Raw genomic sequence first — 15202 nt, forward strand, 5'->3', positions numbered from 1 at the left:
GAAAAGACACACACAGAAAAGATTTTCAAATACTTAACAATCACATATAAAAAAGGAGACGCCTCCTCGTTCCTACCCAGTACCCCACGACTGATACATCAAAGACTGTGATGTCTATGGTTAAGTGCATATAAAATATTGAAGTATCCATCTGTTTTTAGAATATATTTTTGTCCCCTTTGAGAATATAAAACATCTGCGAAACAGCGGCCTAGCTAACAAAGCTCTTTCAGACTCTCTTCAGAAACATCACATCGTCTTTGCAAATATTTTCAATCACACTGTGAGATCGCAAAGTTGTGAGAGTTTGGTGAATTAGGCCCTTGCAGTTACCTACAATCATCAGCAATTGACTTGGACTGCTTCGCAATGATCAAAACACCATAAATATCAACAGATCAGGAAGGACCTGTCCACAATTACTATAAAACATCAAAATAAAAAAACAAAACAAACAAAAACAGATCCTCACACGAAATGTCAGTAGATTCAAAGCAGACAACAGGAAGAATATGTGGAGGGGGTGGACACACAAACCGTTCATTTTCGTTCTCCAGTGTGTAAGGGTGGAGAGGGGGGAGCAAGTGCCTCCCCGACCTATCCTGTTCCAACGGTTTATGGACAAGTAGAGCCTAATGCGAGCAAGACACTTACTTGTTTAACTTCCTGATGATCGACTTGAGACCCTGGAAGTCGGGTCTTTCCACCGGATCCTCCGCCCAGCACCTCCTGATCACCGCCGCCAGCTCGTCACAGGGACAGTCAAAATCCTCCAGGGTGGGGCGAAAGTAAGGTTTAAGGCCATTCTTCACTTTTTCGTATATCTCTGGAAGAAAAATATTCTAATGTAATTTTTAAGTATCTCAAAACCCGTAGGCCCGATTTTAACCATAGTACTCTGCCGTTCAAGAACTAGACGAACATTTGGACGATTATAAATGCCATTATAATTAATAACTGTCCAAATGTCCGTGTAACTATCAAATGACTGAGTACTCGGGATAACTGTATTTAATCATTTTACAGGACGACCAACTGAGTTCGGAATTCTACTATGTTGGTGAAAAATCTAAAAATAACGGCTTAAACAGCGTCATAACTACTCCCAATAAATCACTTTTCACATGCTTTATCTGTAAGAGAACTACCACTCTCCAAGACGATACATCTTTTGCATTTAGTCTATAAGAGGACTGCCACTCCCAGGACGACATCTTCTCTAAGTCGTCTGTAAGAGGACTCACCCTCCAGGACGATAATTTGTTCTACTTTGTTTCTACGAGGACAGCCGCCCTCCAGGACAATATTTTTTCGAAGTTCGTCTATAAGAGGACTACCACTCTCCAAGACTACGCATATTGGTTACTGTGTTAGGAGGACTGCCACTCCTAAGATTGCTTTAACTTATCAAGATGGAGCTTTATGGATATTTAATCCGCAGTTCTCATAAATGCAATTATTTCTATATTTTTTTGTTTTATAACTTTTCTATGTGGCATCTTGTTATGTACGTTTGATGTATCAGCGACGCCAGTGTCGGAAATGAGATGTAGCGATAACAAGGCTTCTCCACTTACATCTACTAATTAATAGGAACACAACATTTTTCTATCTTTACAAATACGAGGTTAATCTTAAGTTGGTATTAGTTATATATTTTTTTGCAACACTGAGATAATTAATGCAGCTATTGTTACCACTAATTTCCGGTTTCTTAAAGTGCCAATTTCAGTAATTATATCATATGTACGACCTCATCCCTTTCTACTCCAAAACTCTCTTTATTAACTCTGTCAATAAACATCCATTAGTTAATGAGATGTAATGTACATATTAAAACTACTGGTTAAAAGGTATTCGTGTGACTTTGATGTTTCGTTTTGGCATGCATAAATGCACTTTGAAGTTAAAACACGTCAGGGGTCCAACATTTTAATTGCAATCTGTCTCTTTGAGGCTACCTTTTCAACCAGAGATACAAAACACACACTCCGCTATCAGGTGGTGGGTGGTATCTCTGTGTTGTTTTCCTAGAGGACAGACATTTATATTTGCTATCTAATTCACATAAGCCCCACTGGTCCACTGGTTTTTATATAGGAGAACCCACTTCATTGATTGTATATATTTTTTAATATGTTTTTTCCCCCAAACATTTACATTTGATTAAAGTCATTGACATTCAGTAGCCAATCTAGAGGGTGCAATTCCCTTTTCTAAACTTTAAAGTATCATGAAGATATTTTATGTAGTGAATGTTGGTGTAGTAACTGCCCCCCTGCAACCGCTCCTGACACTAGATCCCGACGTGAAATGCATAAAATACATTTTGTCCTACTGCTGATACCAAGACGATAAAAAATACACAGGACTTGTAAAATGTGTGATTTAACGATAAAAAGGTGTGCGTGTGTGCGTGCGTGTGCGTGTGTGTGTGTGTGTGTGTGTGTGTGTGTGTGTGTGTGTGTGTGTGTGTGTGTGTGTGTATCTATATATATATAGAGGTTATTCCAGAGTGTTTTTGAATAAAATTGTATTATGCCAGAGACTCGCATAATACAATTTTGATTCCTAATATATGCTACTCACGATACCGAAAAACACTCTGGTAATAACACACACACACACACACACACACACACACACACACACACACACACACACAAATATTAAGTAATTAAATACTAGTAATCAAATCCGAACAACAACGCCGTTTTCCGTAATAAAAGCCGTATCTCTTCATATATAATTACCAACTCTAACAGGAGATATACCATCTTTAAAAACATGGTGACCCATGATTTATTCACGCGACATACCTTGGGGTCCAAGATCTAGATTAGCCAGGTAGAAGACCCCGCTGCGGTACACAATCTCCTGACAGACGATGCCGAAGCTGTACACGTCACCTTTCTGGGTGCCCTCTGGCGGGCGATTGTGCAATCGTAGAAGCTCTGGCGGTGTCCACATTTTGGCTTAAAAATTAAAACGCAAACTATACTGTAAACAAGAATGAATGAAGGAAATGTTTTATTTAACGACGCACTCAACACATTTTATTTACGGTGTCGGACATATGTTTAAGAACCACACGGATATTGAGAGAGGAAATCCGCTATCGCCACTTCATAAGCTACTTTTTTCGATTAGCAGCAAGGAATGTTTTATATGCACCATCCCCTAAACAGGATAACATAATGCCACGGCCTTTGAAATACCAGTCGTGGTGCACTGGCTGGAGCGAGAAATAGCCCAATGGTCCCACCGACGGAGGTAAAAAAAACAACCCCAAACATACAGAGTTAATAAAAACAATTAAAGTTTGTTTTGTTTAGCAGCAGCGCTACAGCACATTGATTGATAAATATTTGGCTGTTGGATGTCAAACATTTCTCAATTCTGACATGTGGTCTACAGAGAAAGCTCGCTGTAGTTTTCCATTAGCAGAAGCGGATATTTTATATGCACTTTCCCTCATGTTAATGCCTCATTTCGCTGTACACTATCGAAGCCCCAGACACCTTCAAATCGTGAAAGAAACAAGAGATAACATAAAAAGTATTTGGAGATTGAGACCTACCTTGGTAATACGCATGAGAATCCATGTCCTGGTGGCCGTCGGTGTCCCGGAAGTAGTGCAAACCAAAGTCTGTGACTTTGACAACGAAGCGACTGTCCACGACGCAGTTGGTACTCTTCAGGTTGCCGTGACTGTGGATCTCACTGCTGTGCAGGTAAGCCATTCCCTGAAAGATTTAATTAAGGGTCTAATCAGATAGTTAGCCCCAATACATCATTCCCTGAAAGATTTAATAAACATTCTGATAAGGTCGTTAGTCTGCATGCCATTCCCTGAAACATTTAATAAATATTCTGATCAGATAGGTAGTCAGTAAGTCATTCCCTAAAACATTGACTAAATATTCTGATGAGATAATTAATCAGTACGCCATTCCCTGAAACATTTAATAAATATTCCAAAATATCACTACGCCATTCTCTGAAATATTTGATCAAATTTACAGTCAGGAAATGCTTTCAATCAAAAGGAAAAATTTTATATGTTCGAAACCAGAGATGCACATACTACTTAGACGGCTATCCTTGTAAATTAATTTTAACAACATTCGAAAATCCATAGACACTATTTACTTGCAGCGAACGTTGGGGTGCTCGAGACATGAAAGTTTCTTTTCCAACAGCGTTAATTTTAGCGGATTTTATATTTAGTGTTATTTCTAGTTTAAAATGTTTGTTTTGTTTAACAACACCACTGGAGCACATTGATTAATTAATCATGGCTATTGGATGTCAAACATTTGGTATTTCTGACTCGTAGTCATCAGAGGAAACCCGCTTCAGTTTTCTTAATGAAAGAGGGATCTTGCGACGCAAGCACCTTAAGCGAGCGCTCAACCGACTGAACTAAATCCCACCCCGCTATTTCGAGGATGTTCTAATAATATTATAAGACAGCTCAATTAAATTAATGAGTTATATGTACACAAATTTAAAAAATGTCACGAGTGCATGCTATCACAGCTATATTTATTCCAGTGAGCTCTATCCTGTGTTATTTTTCATTTAGTAAACTAGTCTGGGTCTTCTTTTGAGCGATGCGTGAAGGATGTACTGGTCTGTCAAGTAAAGGATCACATCGGGAGTGGCTCTCCTCGTATTGTCGAGGATCTAGTTAGAGATTCACGGAATCAACCACTATTTTGCTAAATATCCATTCGACTCTTGTGCAGATATACAGTCACGATCACGGATAAAGGTTTTGAAGTTCAGATTGCAATAAACCACAACATTCTACAACTATCCCTTATACGCTTATTCTTATCCAAGTATTTCATACCTTACAGACTTACATACGTTTATAGAGTACAAAACGTGTTTGTGTTGTTGTAGGTTACAAATATACAGGTATGTAAGCACGTCGCAGTTTTTGCGAAAACATTCATACAATAATCATACAAACGGTTATACGTGTCCTGTCGTAACAGTTAAAATTATAATGATTAAGAAACTGACTTCTAAAAAATCCCGTAAAAAGTGACCAGTAAATTAAAAACAAGTTTATAAAGTGTGCTTACACATAGATAAGCTACATACATACGTATATGCTTTTACTGAATGTCAAACGTTCGATCAGCTTCAACACTTTCCCAAAAATACGAAGTTCGCATTAAAATGCCCTGTCAAAATGCTGGCCAGAACACCGTTTAGGGTTGTGTTTTTTTTACTGATATACGACTCTTGACATTCTAACAGTGGTTTTTTATGTTTTACATTGATCACACCCATTGTGAGGAAAGCAACATTCGACGAATCGTTTTAGCGGCTTGCAAGGAAATAAACACTTACCCTAACGATATCTTGCATGATGGAATAGCGGAACATCCAGTCCAGTTTTATTTGATCGTTCTCTAACACATCCTGCAAGAAAATTATTATATAAAAATACGAGTTGCTACTAAGGGTAATGTGTAAACCAGGCACGTGTCAAATGTATATTTATATAGTTAGATCAACTATTACGGACACTTTGTAAACATTCAAACTGTCTGTATTCCTATATCAAGTTCACCTATTAAAGGCGCCGACCTAAGTTTCAACCCGTAAAAATGGATACTGAGTTTGGTTAAGTTACAAACCTGTAAAACATTTGGATAACGTTACAAGAGAGTGACACAGGAGTCTGTGACGTTGAAGCGGTGAAATATCATTAAAAATAGACTAAAACTCACTAAAAATATGAAAAATGCATTTTGTGGTATTAGAAACACTAGGATGACCAGAAACACTTCGGTTGTACGGAAATGGATACTCTAAACAATAAAATACCAGTCAAGTTTGGTTTCAGTGATAATAAACGGCTCTAATAGTGAAAAATATGTCTTAGTGTTTAAAAACTAGGGTCTGTCCGTTTAAGGACATTTTGTACACAATCCACCTGTGTGTATTCCTATCGCAAGTTCAACTATTAAGAATATCTTGTATACCAAAAACTATTCAAACGTACAGGTTAACTATCAACGACACTTAGTACACCAACCACCTGTTAAAGATACCGCGTTGTCATATATAATTATAAATGTGTACTGTCTATCATTTTCACAACTTTTATTTCTGAAAATAATTTAAAGAAGAAACGTGATTTAAAAGCACCGACCCCATGTATTAGGCAGTGTAAAATAGCTTAGGCTATAACAGGTTTTTAAAAGTTAAATTATATACTGAACATAAAAACCCGAAAATGTTAATTTAGTTTTCCTTAATTTATTTAAAATTATCCGGCTTTTGTGTCTGTCAAAATTACCAATGTATTGTGATCAGTATAGGCCCCTTCTGACAATCTACATACTAAATGTGTTGAGTGCGTCGTTAAATAAAACATGCCTTCCTTTCATCTATATACTGAATTAACTCTGAATTTAATATTTACGTTTCTTTATTTGTTCAGTATAATATATTACTAAACAGTGACCAATTTTTGGCAAATTAAACGTGTTTCTGTGCGTTGCTAGTAATTCCAAAGGTATATTAAAAAACCCAGAAATGGTAGGTACATCGAAACCTTTAGGTCAGGGAGTTTAACGGAAATGTAAAATAAAAAATAAAAAAATATATTGGTAATTTTAATATATATATATATATATATATATATATATATATATAAACGTAAACAGAGAAAGACATATGTATGCGAAGATCTAATTGTAGAAATGATTCACCGTCCAGTGTAATTAGAACCACTGCCAAGACAAATAGCGATTAAACGGATCCCTATAGCGTGGAAAGAGTGAAGGACATTTCTCAGAAAAATAACTAATTGGTAATTGTCGCATCACACGTGTAAAGACGTTCATTAGCTGACACATGGTGGCTTTTTCTTCCCTAATTGCAGCTGACGAATAGCTGAACTAATGGTCTCAACAGATCTCTTCCGAAGCTACATCCGAGATACCGGGGGTTTGCTCGTTTACAATGCAAATTACTCCTACAGTCGGCGGAAATAACACCCGTAACGAACTGTATGGAGATTGTGTCTGCTTGAATCAATTAGAGCTAAAAGGATTTATTATTAACTACTAGGTATGTATTGTGGATAAAAACAACAGACTGAAATCCCAAAACAAAACAAAACAAAGATAAATACAAAATAGTCATAAAAAACTAAAACTTAAACAATATATTTTACTGTTAAAAATAGCAATGTTTTGTGAAGTTTTAGGCTCACTTCGACAGACTAATTATCGATTTAATTTTATCAAGAAAATCTGCGTCTGGTTTCAGATGTTATAGGAACCCGACTTAAAGGAAACATGTCACGTAAACCATATTTGGCACCAACCATGTACAATTAATTATAAATTGAATCACCTAAAAAAAAAATATATAAAAAATTAATTACTTAAAATATCTCCATAAAAGAACCCCAGATACGAGCTCTTAGCGGAAATTGCCGATCTTTAATGAGCAGGGCAATCACGAGGTCCGTGACGTCAGAGACGCGTCGCTTGATCTGAAGCCTTACACTTAAAAGCATTAGTCCGTACCACTCATAAAGAATCTAAGACTTGCACAGCTTACCAAAACAATGAGTGTTCGTTCGCAAAACGTTTTGCCGTATCAATATGAGCTGTTAGTAAATGAAGAAAGACACACATTTACTTACAACAGTGATACTGATGAAAAAACGGATAGCGAGTCGGAGGGTGGAGAAACTGATGGTGCCAGACCAGACCGGTCGACCAATTTACAGCCCTGAGCCCGAAAGTAACCCGGAGACAAAACCAAAACTCGGATGCTAATGCCGAGGTGTATACTGTTCATATTTAGCATAAAGATACACCTCGATATGATGTATTTAAATATGTAAAAAATATAAATGTAGGACAAACATTTTTTGGTGGGTTTTTTTTATAGAAAATATCGCATTTTTTATGTTCGGGCTGTACATAATGAAATCTGTATGCACAGTGTAAACAAACGCTCTAATTTACGACAAGGCGCTTCACTTTCATTAACCTGGCTTGTAAAACAACATAAATGACTTGAGAGTATAATCAACTTTTAAACTAAATATATTTCTATTTGCATCAATAGAACGAAATGGGGTTATAGTATTTTTCTCTCATAAAAAAGTAGCATATTATTAGGCCTATTGGTAGGGTGCGTTAGAGTAAAAACGACCACTCACGATACCCAAGTGATAATTTTCTTTTCTTTGGTACTACGTAATTGGTCAGTTTTGTAATTTTAGATGGGAAAGTCTACTTAATCAAGGGTTTTACAGCATAATTTACAATAATGAAGCAGGGCGGCTGATAATGTCCATTAACATTGTACTATAGTCGCGATAGGTTACGCCACAATACCCTGTGATTTTAAAAAAACTGGCACGTATTTTGTACGTATGTCTAGACCGTGGTAATCACTTACCTGGTCGATACCCTGCAATATACACCTGCCAATCAGGAATCACATGTGCAGGCCACGGAAAGAAAGGACCAATTAACTAAAACAACACTCCGATTCTCAAGTCAGCCCGTGGATGAAACATAATAGTTATTTCGACACCGACAGTAGTGGTTTATTTTGTATTGAACTTCGTGTTGCTTTGGGGCTTCGGGCGATGAGGAACGTTTTTGTGACGTATTCCGCCCGAAGATTAAAAACATTATTTAAAATTATTATTGTTTTCTACACGTTTTTTTAAAAACATATTTAAATACATCGTACTGAGATGTATCCTCATGCCAAATCCCATGTTTGTATATGCCATATTTAATTACTTGTTGACGTTTCCTTCTTCGGACGGTGAATACAGATTTTGTTATGTAGGCCTACAGCCCTAACATGAAAAATCTTCTCTTTTTTTTGAAAAAAATAAATAAATAAAACATTCTACATTTTTGTTTTAACATATATAAATACATCATGCTGAGGTGTATCTTTGTGCCAAATATGTACAATGTACACCTCGGCATTCGCAACCGAGTATTGTTTTTGTCTCCGGGTAACGTTCGGGCTCCGGGCTGTAAATAGGCTGACACCAAAGTACTATGCGGTGTTGGTGTCCAATCTTTTCTTTTGCGATAAAATACACGCGTCTTTCTTCGGATACAATCCTTTGGAAAACCATAAAAAGACAATCCCGATCGTTTAAACTGTTTATTTTTACACCCAAAGGCCGCGCAGTACGGCACTGTTGGACTGAAAAGATCGTAAGCCCCTTACTCCATATATAAACAGTTAACAACAATGGAAGAGTACAGCGGCTCTGACGTCACTTCCCTTTTTTTCCGAACGCTCACGAAGAAATATGCATAAATCGTACTTTGATACTGATTAGCGTAATTTCTTCATTTTAAGTTAACTACACGTATTTTATTATTATAAAGTTATTTGTATATTATTTTTATATCATTTTTCTTTTAAAATGAGCTATAATATGGTCTCGTGTCATGTTTCCTTTAACTCACCTGTAGACTGCCCTTTGGGCAATACTCGGTTAATATACACTGGTGTGGAGAGTCGATGCATGCTCCAACAAACCGGACCACGTGGTCGTTCTGAAGATCTTTGATCTAAAAAGGAAAAAACGTGTTAAATAAACCCAGGACAGAACGACAACTGGCTTAATAAACGTAGGATGTCACGTGGAATATGTGACGTAAAATATACAGTTAGTATTTTCGCTACCATAAGCCTTTTTGTCAAATATCTTAAACAGCTAGCGTTAGTAAAAAATTAACAATGGTATTTATTTCGATTTATATATACGTAGCTATAATATCGATATCAAATGGCACACACACACACACACACACACACACACACACACACACACACACACACATATATATATATATATATATATATATATATATATATATATATATATATATACTGAACAACAAAAGAAACGCGAATATTAATTTAGTATTATTTAATGTTATTTAAAATTATTGGTTTTGAATCCTATTAGTTGGTATGTCTGTTAAAATTATCAATACTTTTAGGCCCTATTTTGACAGTCTATTTACAGGATTCATTTTATCATGAAAAATATATATTAAAAAATAGTATTTCTTTTGTTTTTCAGTATAAAATACTACATTCATGTTCATTAAATATAATTTATCTTACAACACACGGTGTTTTAAAAAACGTATCAATCTAAAATATTGTTCCATGTCCCTAATATGAAGAACAGCCTGAGTATAATATAGTTTGGCTGTTCTGTTCTGTTCTGTTCTAAGACAACTCGCTGTAAGATTATTTAAATGACATCTAACGGCCACTCACGTAATAATATCCTCTATACCGTGCCTCTAACCAACCGTCCCTAATTACCGGACGAACTATTTCCAGTGTCAACACCGTTAAATTTAATACAATAGTGGGTCTTCTTTATTATACCCTTAACTGTAAACCTCCCCAATTAGTGGACGGACTATTACGAGTGTCTACACGGTTGGACCTAACAGTGGGGGCGAACACTGCTATGTTGTCACGAAAATGGCATAAGACCATAAACAGTATACTAATGAACTAATGGTCGGGGATAGATCGATCCATCAAGGCAAGAACAGCTCGCCAACACTGATCCATAACACCAGAACCTAACGAAGGAGAAACTCAATATGCTATAAGGAGATAGCGAAATGAATGCGCGCCAGCCCTCTCACACGATTCGCGGATAGATATTGATAAGCGCAATTACTTCTCATAACAAGATATTAGGAGTTCGTGCCAAGCAGAATGTCTACTTCATCTGTCTTTAAAGAGGACGAACGTTTAAGTTTACCGAAGAGATGGGGAGTGGATTCAAGTGGCTTGTAGTTTGGTGTGTGTGCTCACAATCATATTTGGACAATGACGATAAAAAGTGTGTTTACATCAAACCAGTTATTGTTGATGATGATTGTTTGACATTCAATGCCTTTTAAGTGCATTGCATGCATTACTCTGGCAATGAACACCACAGACGAAAAGGAATTGGTGCAGTAACATAAACTCTAGGAAAGGAATATTATAAGTACATGGAATGAACATGATGTGACTAAAAATAATAAAAACGAAACCAGATCAGAGTACGTGTAATCAATATACTACATTGCCGAGACAGAAACCATAAACTGAGGAAATGAGCCAACCTGTGTTAAACAACCACCTGAATTGTTATAAAAGAGTGACATGTTTAAAGTAACAGTGGCATCGACAGTTGTCTTACTAAATGAAGATAGAAGGATGGGTAGAAGGAAGGACAGAAAACGAGAGAGAGAGAGAGAGAGAGAGAGAGAGAGAGAGAGAGAGAGAGAGAGAGAGAGAGAGAGAGAGAGAGAGAGAGAGAGAGAGGGGTGGGTGGGTGGGTGGGTCAAGACAGATAGACACACACAAGAAGACAGACTGAAATAGACTGAGGCGGAGAGAGTGGAGTATGTTTTGTTTATGTGGAGGTTGTGGATGGAGGAATTGGTAGCTAGGATGGATTATATATATATATATATATATATATATATATATATATATACACACACACACACACACACACACACACACACACACACACATATATATATATATATATATATATATATATATATATATATATATAAACCTAGAAAACAATATTGTATATACACGTTACCCTCTTCACTTCCATCAGCAGTGGTTTATGGATGGTAATACACTGTTTAGGTATTTGCTTGACTGCTACAATTGCACCCTGAAAATATAGAAAAAGTCACGAATTGTTAAACAATGAATTGTCGTAGCACTTCACAACTCAGGTAGGATACGCCCCCGTCGACCAAGCACCTATGATCCACACCTAAAAGTACACATTAAACTATTTATAAACAAAAAATCGAGTAGGTGATGATAAACTACAAATCGATTCCGTTGGAATACAATATCAGAGATACGAATCCCATTTAAAACTAAAACCTAAAACGATAGCTGACAACACTATATATAAAGGTCATTTCTCAGCTTTTCAGATCTAATCCAGTCAATTTCGTGAAAATCATTTAACACAAAACGCAGAAATCAGATTTAAAAAAGAGCTGAAAGGACAGACCCTAGTTTTCAAACACTACGACGTATTTTTCACTATTAAGGCAGTTTTTGATAATTTACAGTAGAAGTACTTACATTTTATTATTTAGAATATTAATTTTCATACACCTGAAGTGATTCCAGTCATCCAGGTTTTTGCAATATCCCGAAATGCATTTATCATAATTCTGAAAACGCACGTTCGTCTCAGAAGTAATGGTTATCGAGACGAGCTCTAGTTATTTTTAGACGAGATTTCCCTCTTTAAACATCACAGACTTTGGCTTCTCTTATACTTATCCAAATGTGTAACTTAGTCTATTTTCTAGGGCTGAAACTAGGGTCTGCGACTTTAACGTGACATCCCTGAGCATTTCGGATTAATCGATGATCAAAGGCCGTAGTATGTACGTTCCTGTTTGTGGAAAAGTGCATATAAAAGATCCCTTGCTACATTAGGAAAAGTGTAGCGGGTATCCTCCGATGACTGTGTCAGAATTACCAAATGCCAACAGCCTATGATTAATTGATCAATGTGCTCTAGTGGTGTCGTTAAACAACACAAACTTAACTTTTTCGGATTCGTGGAAACAGCACCACGACTGGTATATCAAAGGCCGTGGTATGTGATATCCTGTCTGTGGAATGGTGCATATAAAAAATCCTTTGCTACTACTTGAATAATGTAGCGGGTTTCCTTTCTAAAACTATATATCAAATTACTAAATATTTGACATCCAAGAGACGATGATTAGTAAATGAATGTGCTCCAGTGGTGTCGTTAAACAAAACAAATTTTTCGTCGAAACATTTCATAATCGATTAACATTCTAAATGCGCACCTACAAAAATGTTATCCCAACACTTCTACAAATGTTTTGTATGACAGCCTTCACACCTAACTCAATTATCGATAACACCTCTTGACGAAGAAAACAACTTTCACAACAAAGAGAACATCTTGACAATGCGTTTGTTATTTCAAATTGCTTTTTTTAAAGAGAATATGCGAAACAATTCTGGGCAGACGATCCATCATACACCGAGATCTGTATCTTATGATGAGCAGTACAGAAACAGAGATGTTGGAATCGCCCACCACATCTGACGTCTATTGCGTTTGCCATGTGTTACTGTGTTTATCAGTAAGGTAATAGACTTTCTGTTTTTATTACCTCATCACCGATATCGCTGTAAACACACGGCTCGGTGGGAAACAACAGTTTATATCTCGTATCTTACAATCAATTAAACATCAAAGTTCACATAAACGTGTAGAGAAATATCCTAAAAACTCTATCTGGATATTATGAAATATTACCAGAGTAATGACTGTCGGGGGAAAGAGAATACGGAAACAATTTAATTAGATTCTATTTATGTTCATTTGTCTTTACAGCACATAAGAACAAAGAAACAGCTTACGACACAAACTGTCAAACAAAGTGATGAACTATGTACAAACTATGAAACCAGTTGTCACTACAGCATGCCATAACGGTAAATATCAATTATTAAACAGGCATCCAACTGTTAGGTTTGATGTGAAATACAGCTAAGATGATGATCAACGCTATGCAATAGAAACAGAGGAATTTACAAATGTTAGTAATAACTCTTACACTTTAAGGGTGGGACGTAGCCCAGTGGTAAAGCGTTTGCTTAATGCGCCGTCGGTCTAGGATCGATCCCCGTCGGTGGGCCCATTGGGCTATTTCTCGTTCCAGCCAGTGCTACACAACTGGTGTAACAAAGGCCGTGGTATGTACTATCCTGTCTGTAGGATGATGCATATAAAAGATCCCTTGCTGCTAATCGAAAAGAGTAGCCGATGAAGTGGCGACAGCGGGTTTCTTCTCTCTCAATATCTGTGCTCCTTAACCATATGTCTGACGCCATATAACCGTAAAATAAAATGTGTTGAGTACGTCGTTAAATGAAACATTTCCTTCCTTCATTCCTTACACTTTAGTTACGTAATAACTGAATTAGTTTGAAAACCGACGATTTACAATAGTAAGGGGTCTTTTTAATTATATATATATATATATATATATATATATATATATATTAGCTTAAATTGCTTTTTTTGTAGATGGTAAAAACACCATATCAAGGTGCCCTGATTCTATTTTTAGTATCAACCCTGGTTATTTTAGGCTGGGTACGGCCCTGATTACATGTTCAGTTGAAGGTCATATTGCCCCTAAATTATACCTAAAACTTGTCCCTTCTGCATACAGATGCACGTATTTTGATTTCTATACAAATGTCATCAGCTAAAACGGTCAATTTTTCTAGAATCACTGTATGGTATTTATTAACAAGTTTGATTATATATAATTAAGATAAGCTAAAATAGGTTCTATAATACTGCAGTGGACATTCAGTTTGTATACATGCTTGAAATGTATCCACTTATCTATAGAAAAACAAAACAACAACCCAAATACGAAACCACAGATCCAAAACAGATACCACCGCATCAAACAAACCACCAACAACAAAAAAAACCCGATAAAATATATTTTTGTCTGGACATAATATTCATATTATTAATATAGCTATTAATTTTAAGTTAAGTGTAACAAATAAAAAGTACAAATAAATAAATAAATATGTATCTATCCATCAGTTTTTATTTCAGTTAATATGGAACACAACTAGTTCCAATACGAAGAAATTGCCATTAGCAGCAGGATCGAAACAAACTCATTGTCTGTTACTTACTTTGTAGTATCCAGTTTTGGTAAATAACTGTTTACTGTTGACGTCACGCATGTGGACTGCAATGGTGTCACCGGAGCAGTCGCTATTGTAGGACGCACGCTGAAGTACAATACAGAGGAAAATGAAGCTAATGCGCATGACTATCTAATTTAAATATATTTAATTTACTTTACACATGTTTTAAAGGGACATTCCTGAGTTTTCTACATTGTAAGATGTTTCCGACTAATAAAATATTTCTACGATTAAACTTACATATTAAATATATTTTCTGGTTTAGAATATCAGTGTCTGTATATTCAATGTGTTTCTGGTCGTCTTAATATTTGTAAAAAACCCAAACTGGATTCTGTGTTCAAATAATTTCGTACGCACGAAAAAATTACATTTTAGGAAATAA

At 36.2% G+C, this 15202-nt stretch overlaps 1 protein-coding gene across 2 annotated transcripts in view; it reads right to left on the reverse strand.

Annotated features, from left to right (window-relative positions):
* LOC121369120 (atrial natriuretic peptide receptor 1-like) overlaps window positions 1-15202 on the reverse strand; it is a 125951-nt gene that overhangs the window by 11322 nt on the left and 99427 nt on the right. For both annotated transcript variants that reach the window (XM_041493983.1, XM_041493984.1), the window contains exons 9-15: window positions 14803-14901; window positions 11663-11740; window positions 9492-9596; window positions 5368-5439; window positions 3581-3746; window positions 2820-2975; window positions 655-826 (exon numbers count right to left, since the gene is read on the reverse strand). In XM_041493983.1, coding sequence (XP_041349917.1) covers window positions 655-826; window positions 2820-2975; window positions 3581-3746; window positions 5368-5439; window positions 9492-9596; window positions 11663-11740; window positions 14803-14901 — 848 coding nt within the window. The remainder of the gene's footprint in view (window positions 1-654; window positions 827-2819; window positions 2976-3580; window positions 3747-5367; window positions 5440-9491; window positions 9597-11662; window positions 11741-14802; window positions 14902-15202) is intronic.

Source organism: Gigantopelta aegis, chromosome 3 (assembly GCF_016097555.1).
Source record: "Gigantopelta aegis isolate Gae_Host chromosome 3, Gae_host_genome, whole genome shotgun sequence".
NCBI lineage: Eukaryota > Metazoa > Mollusca > Gastropoda > Neomphalida > Peltospiridae > Gigantopelta > Gigantopelta aegis.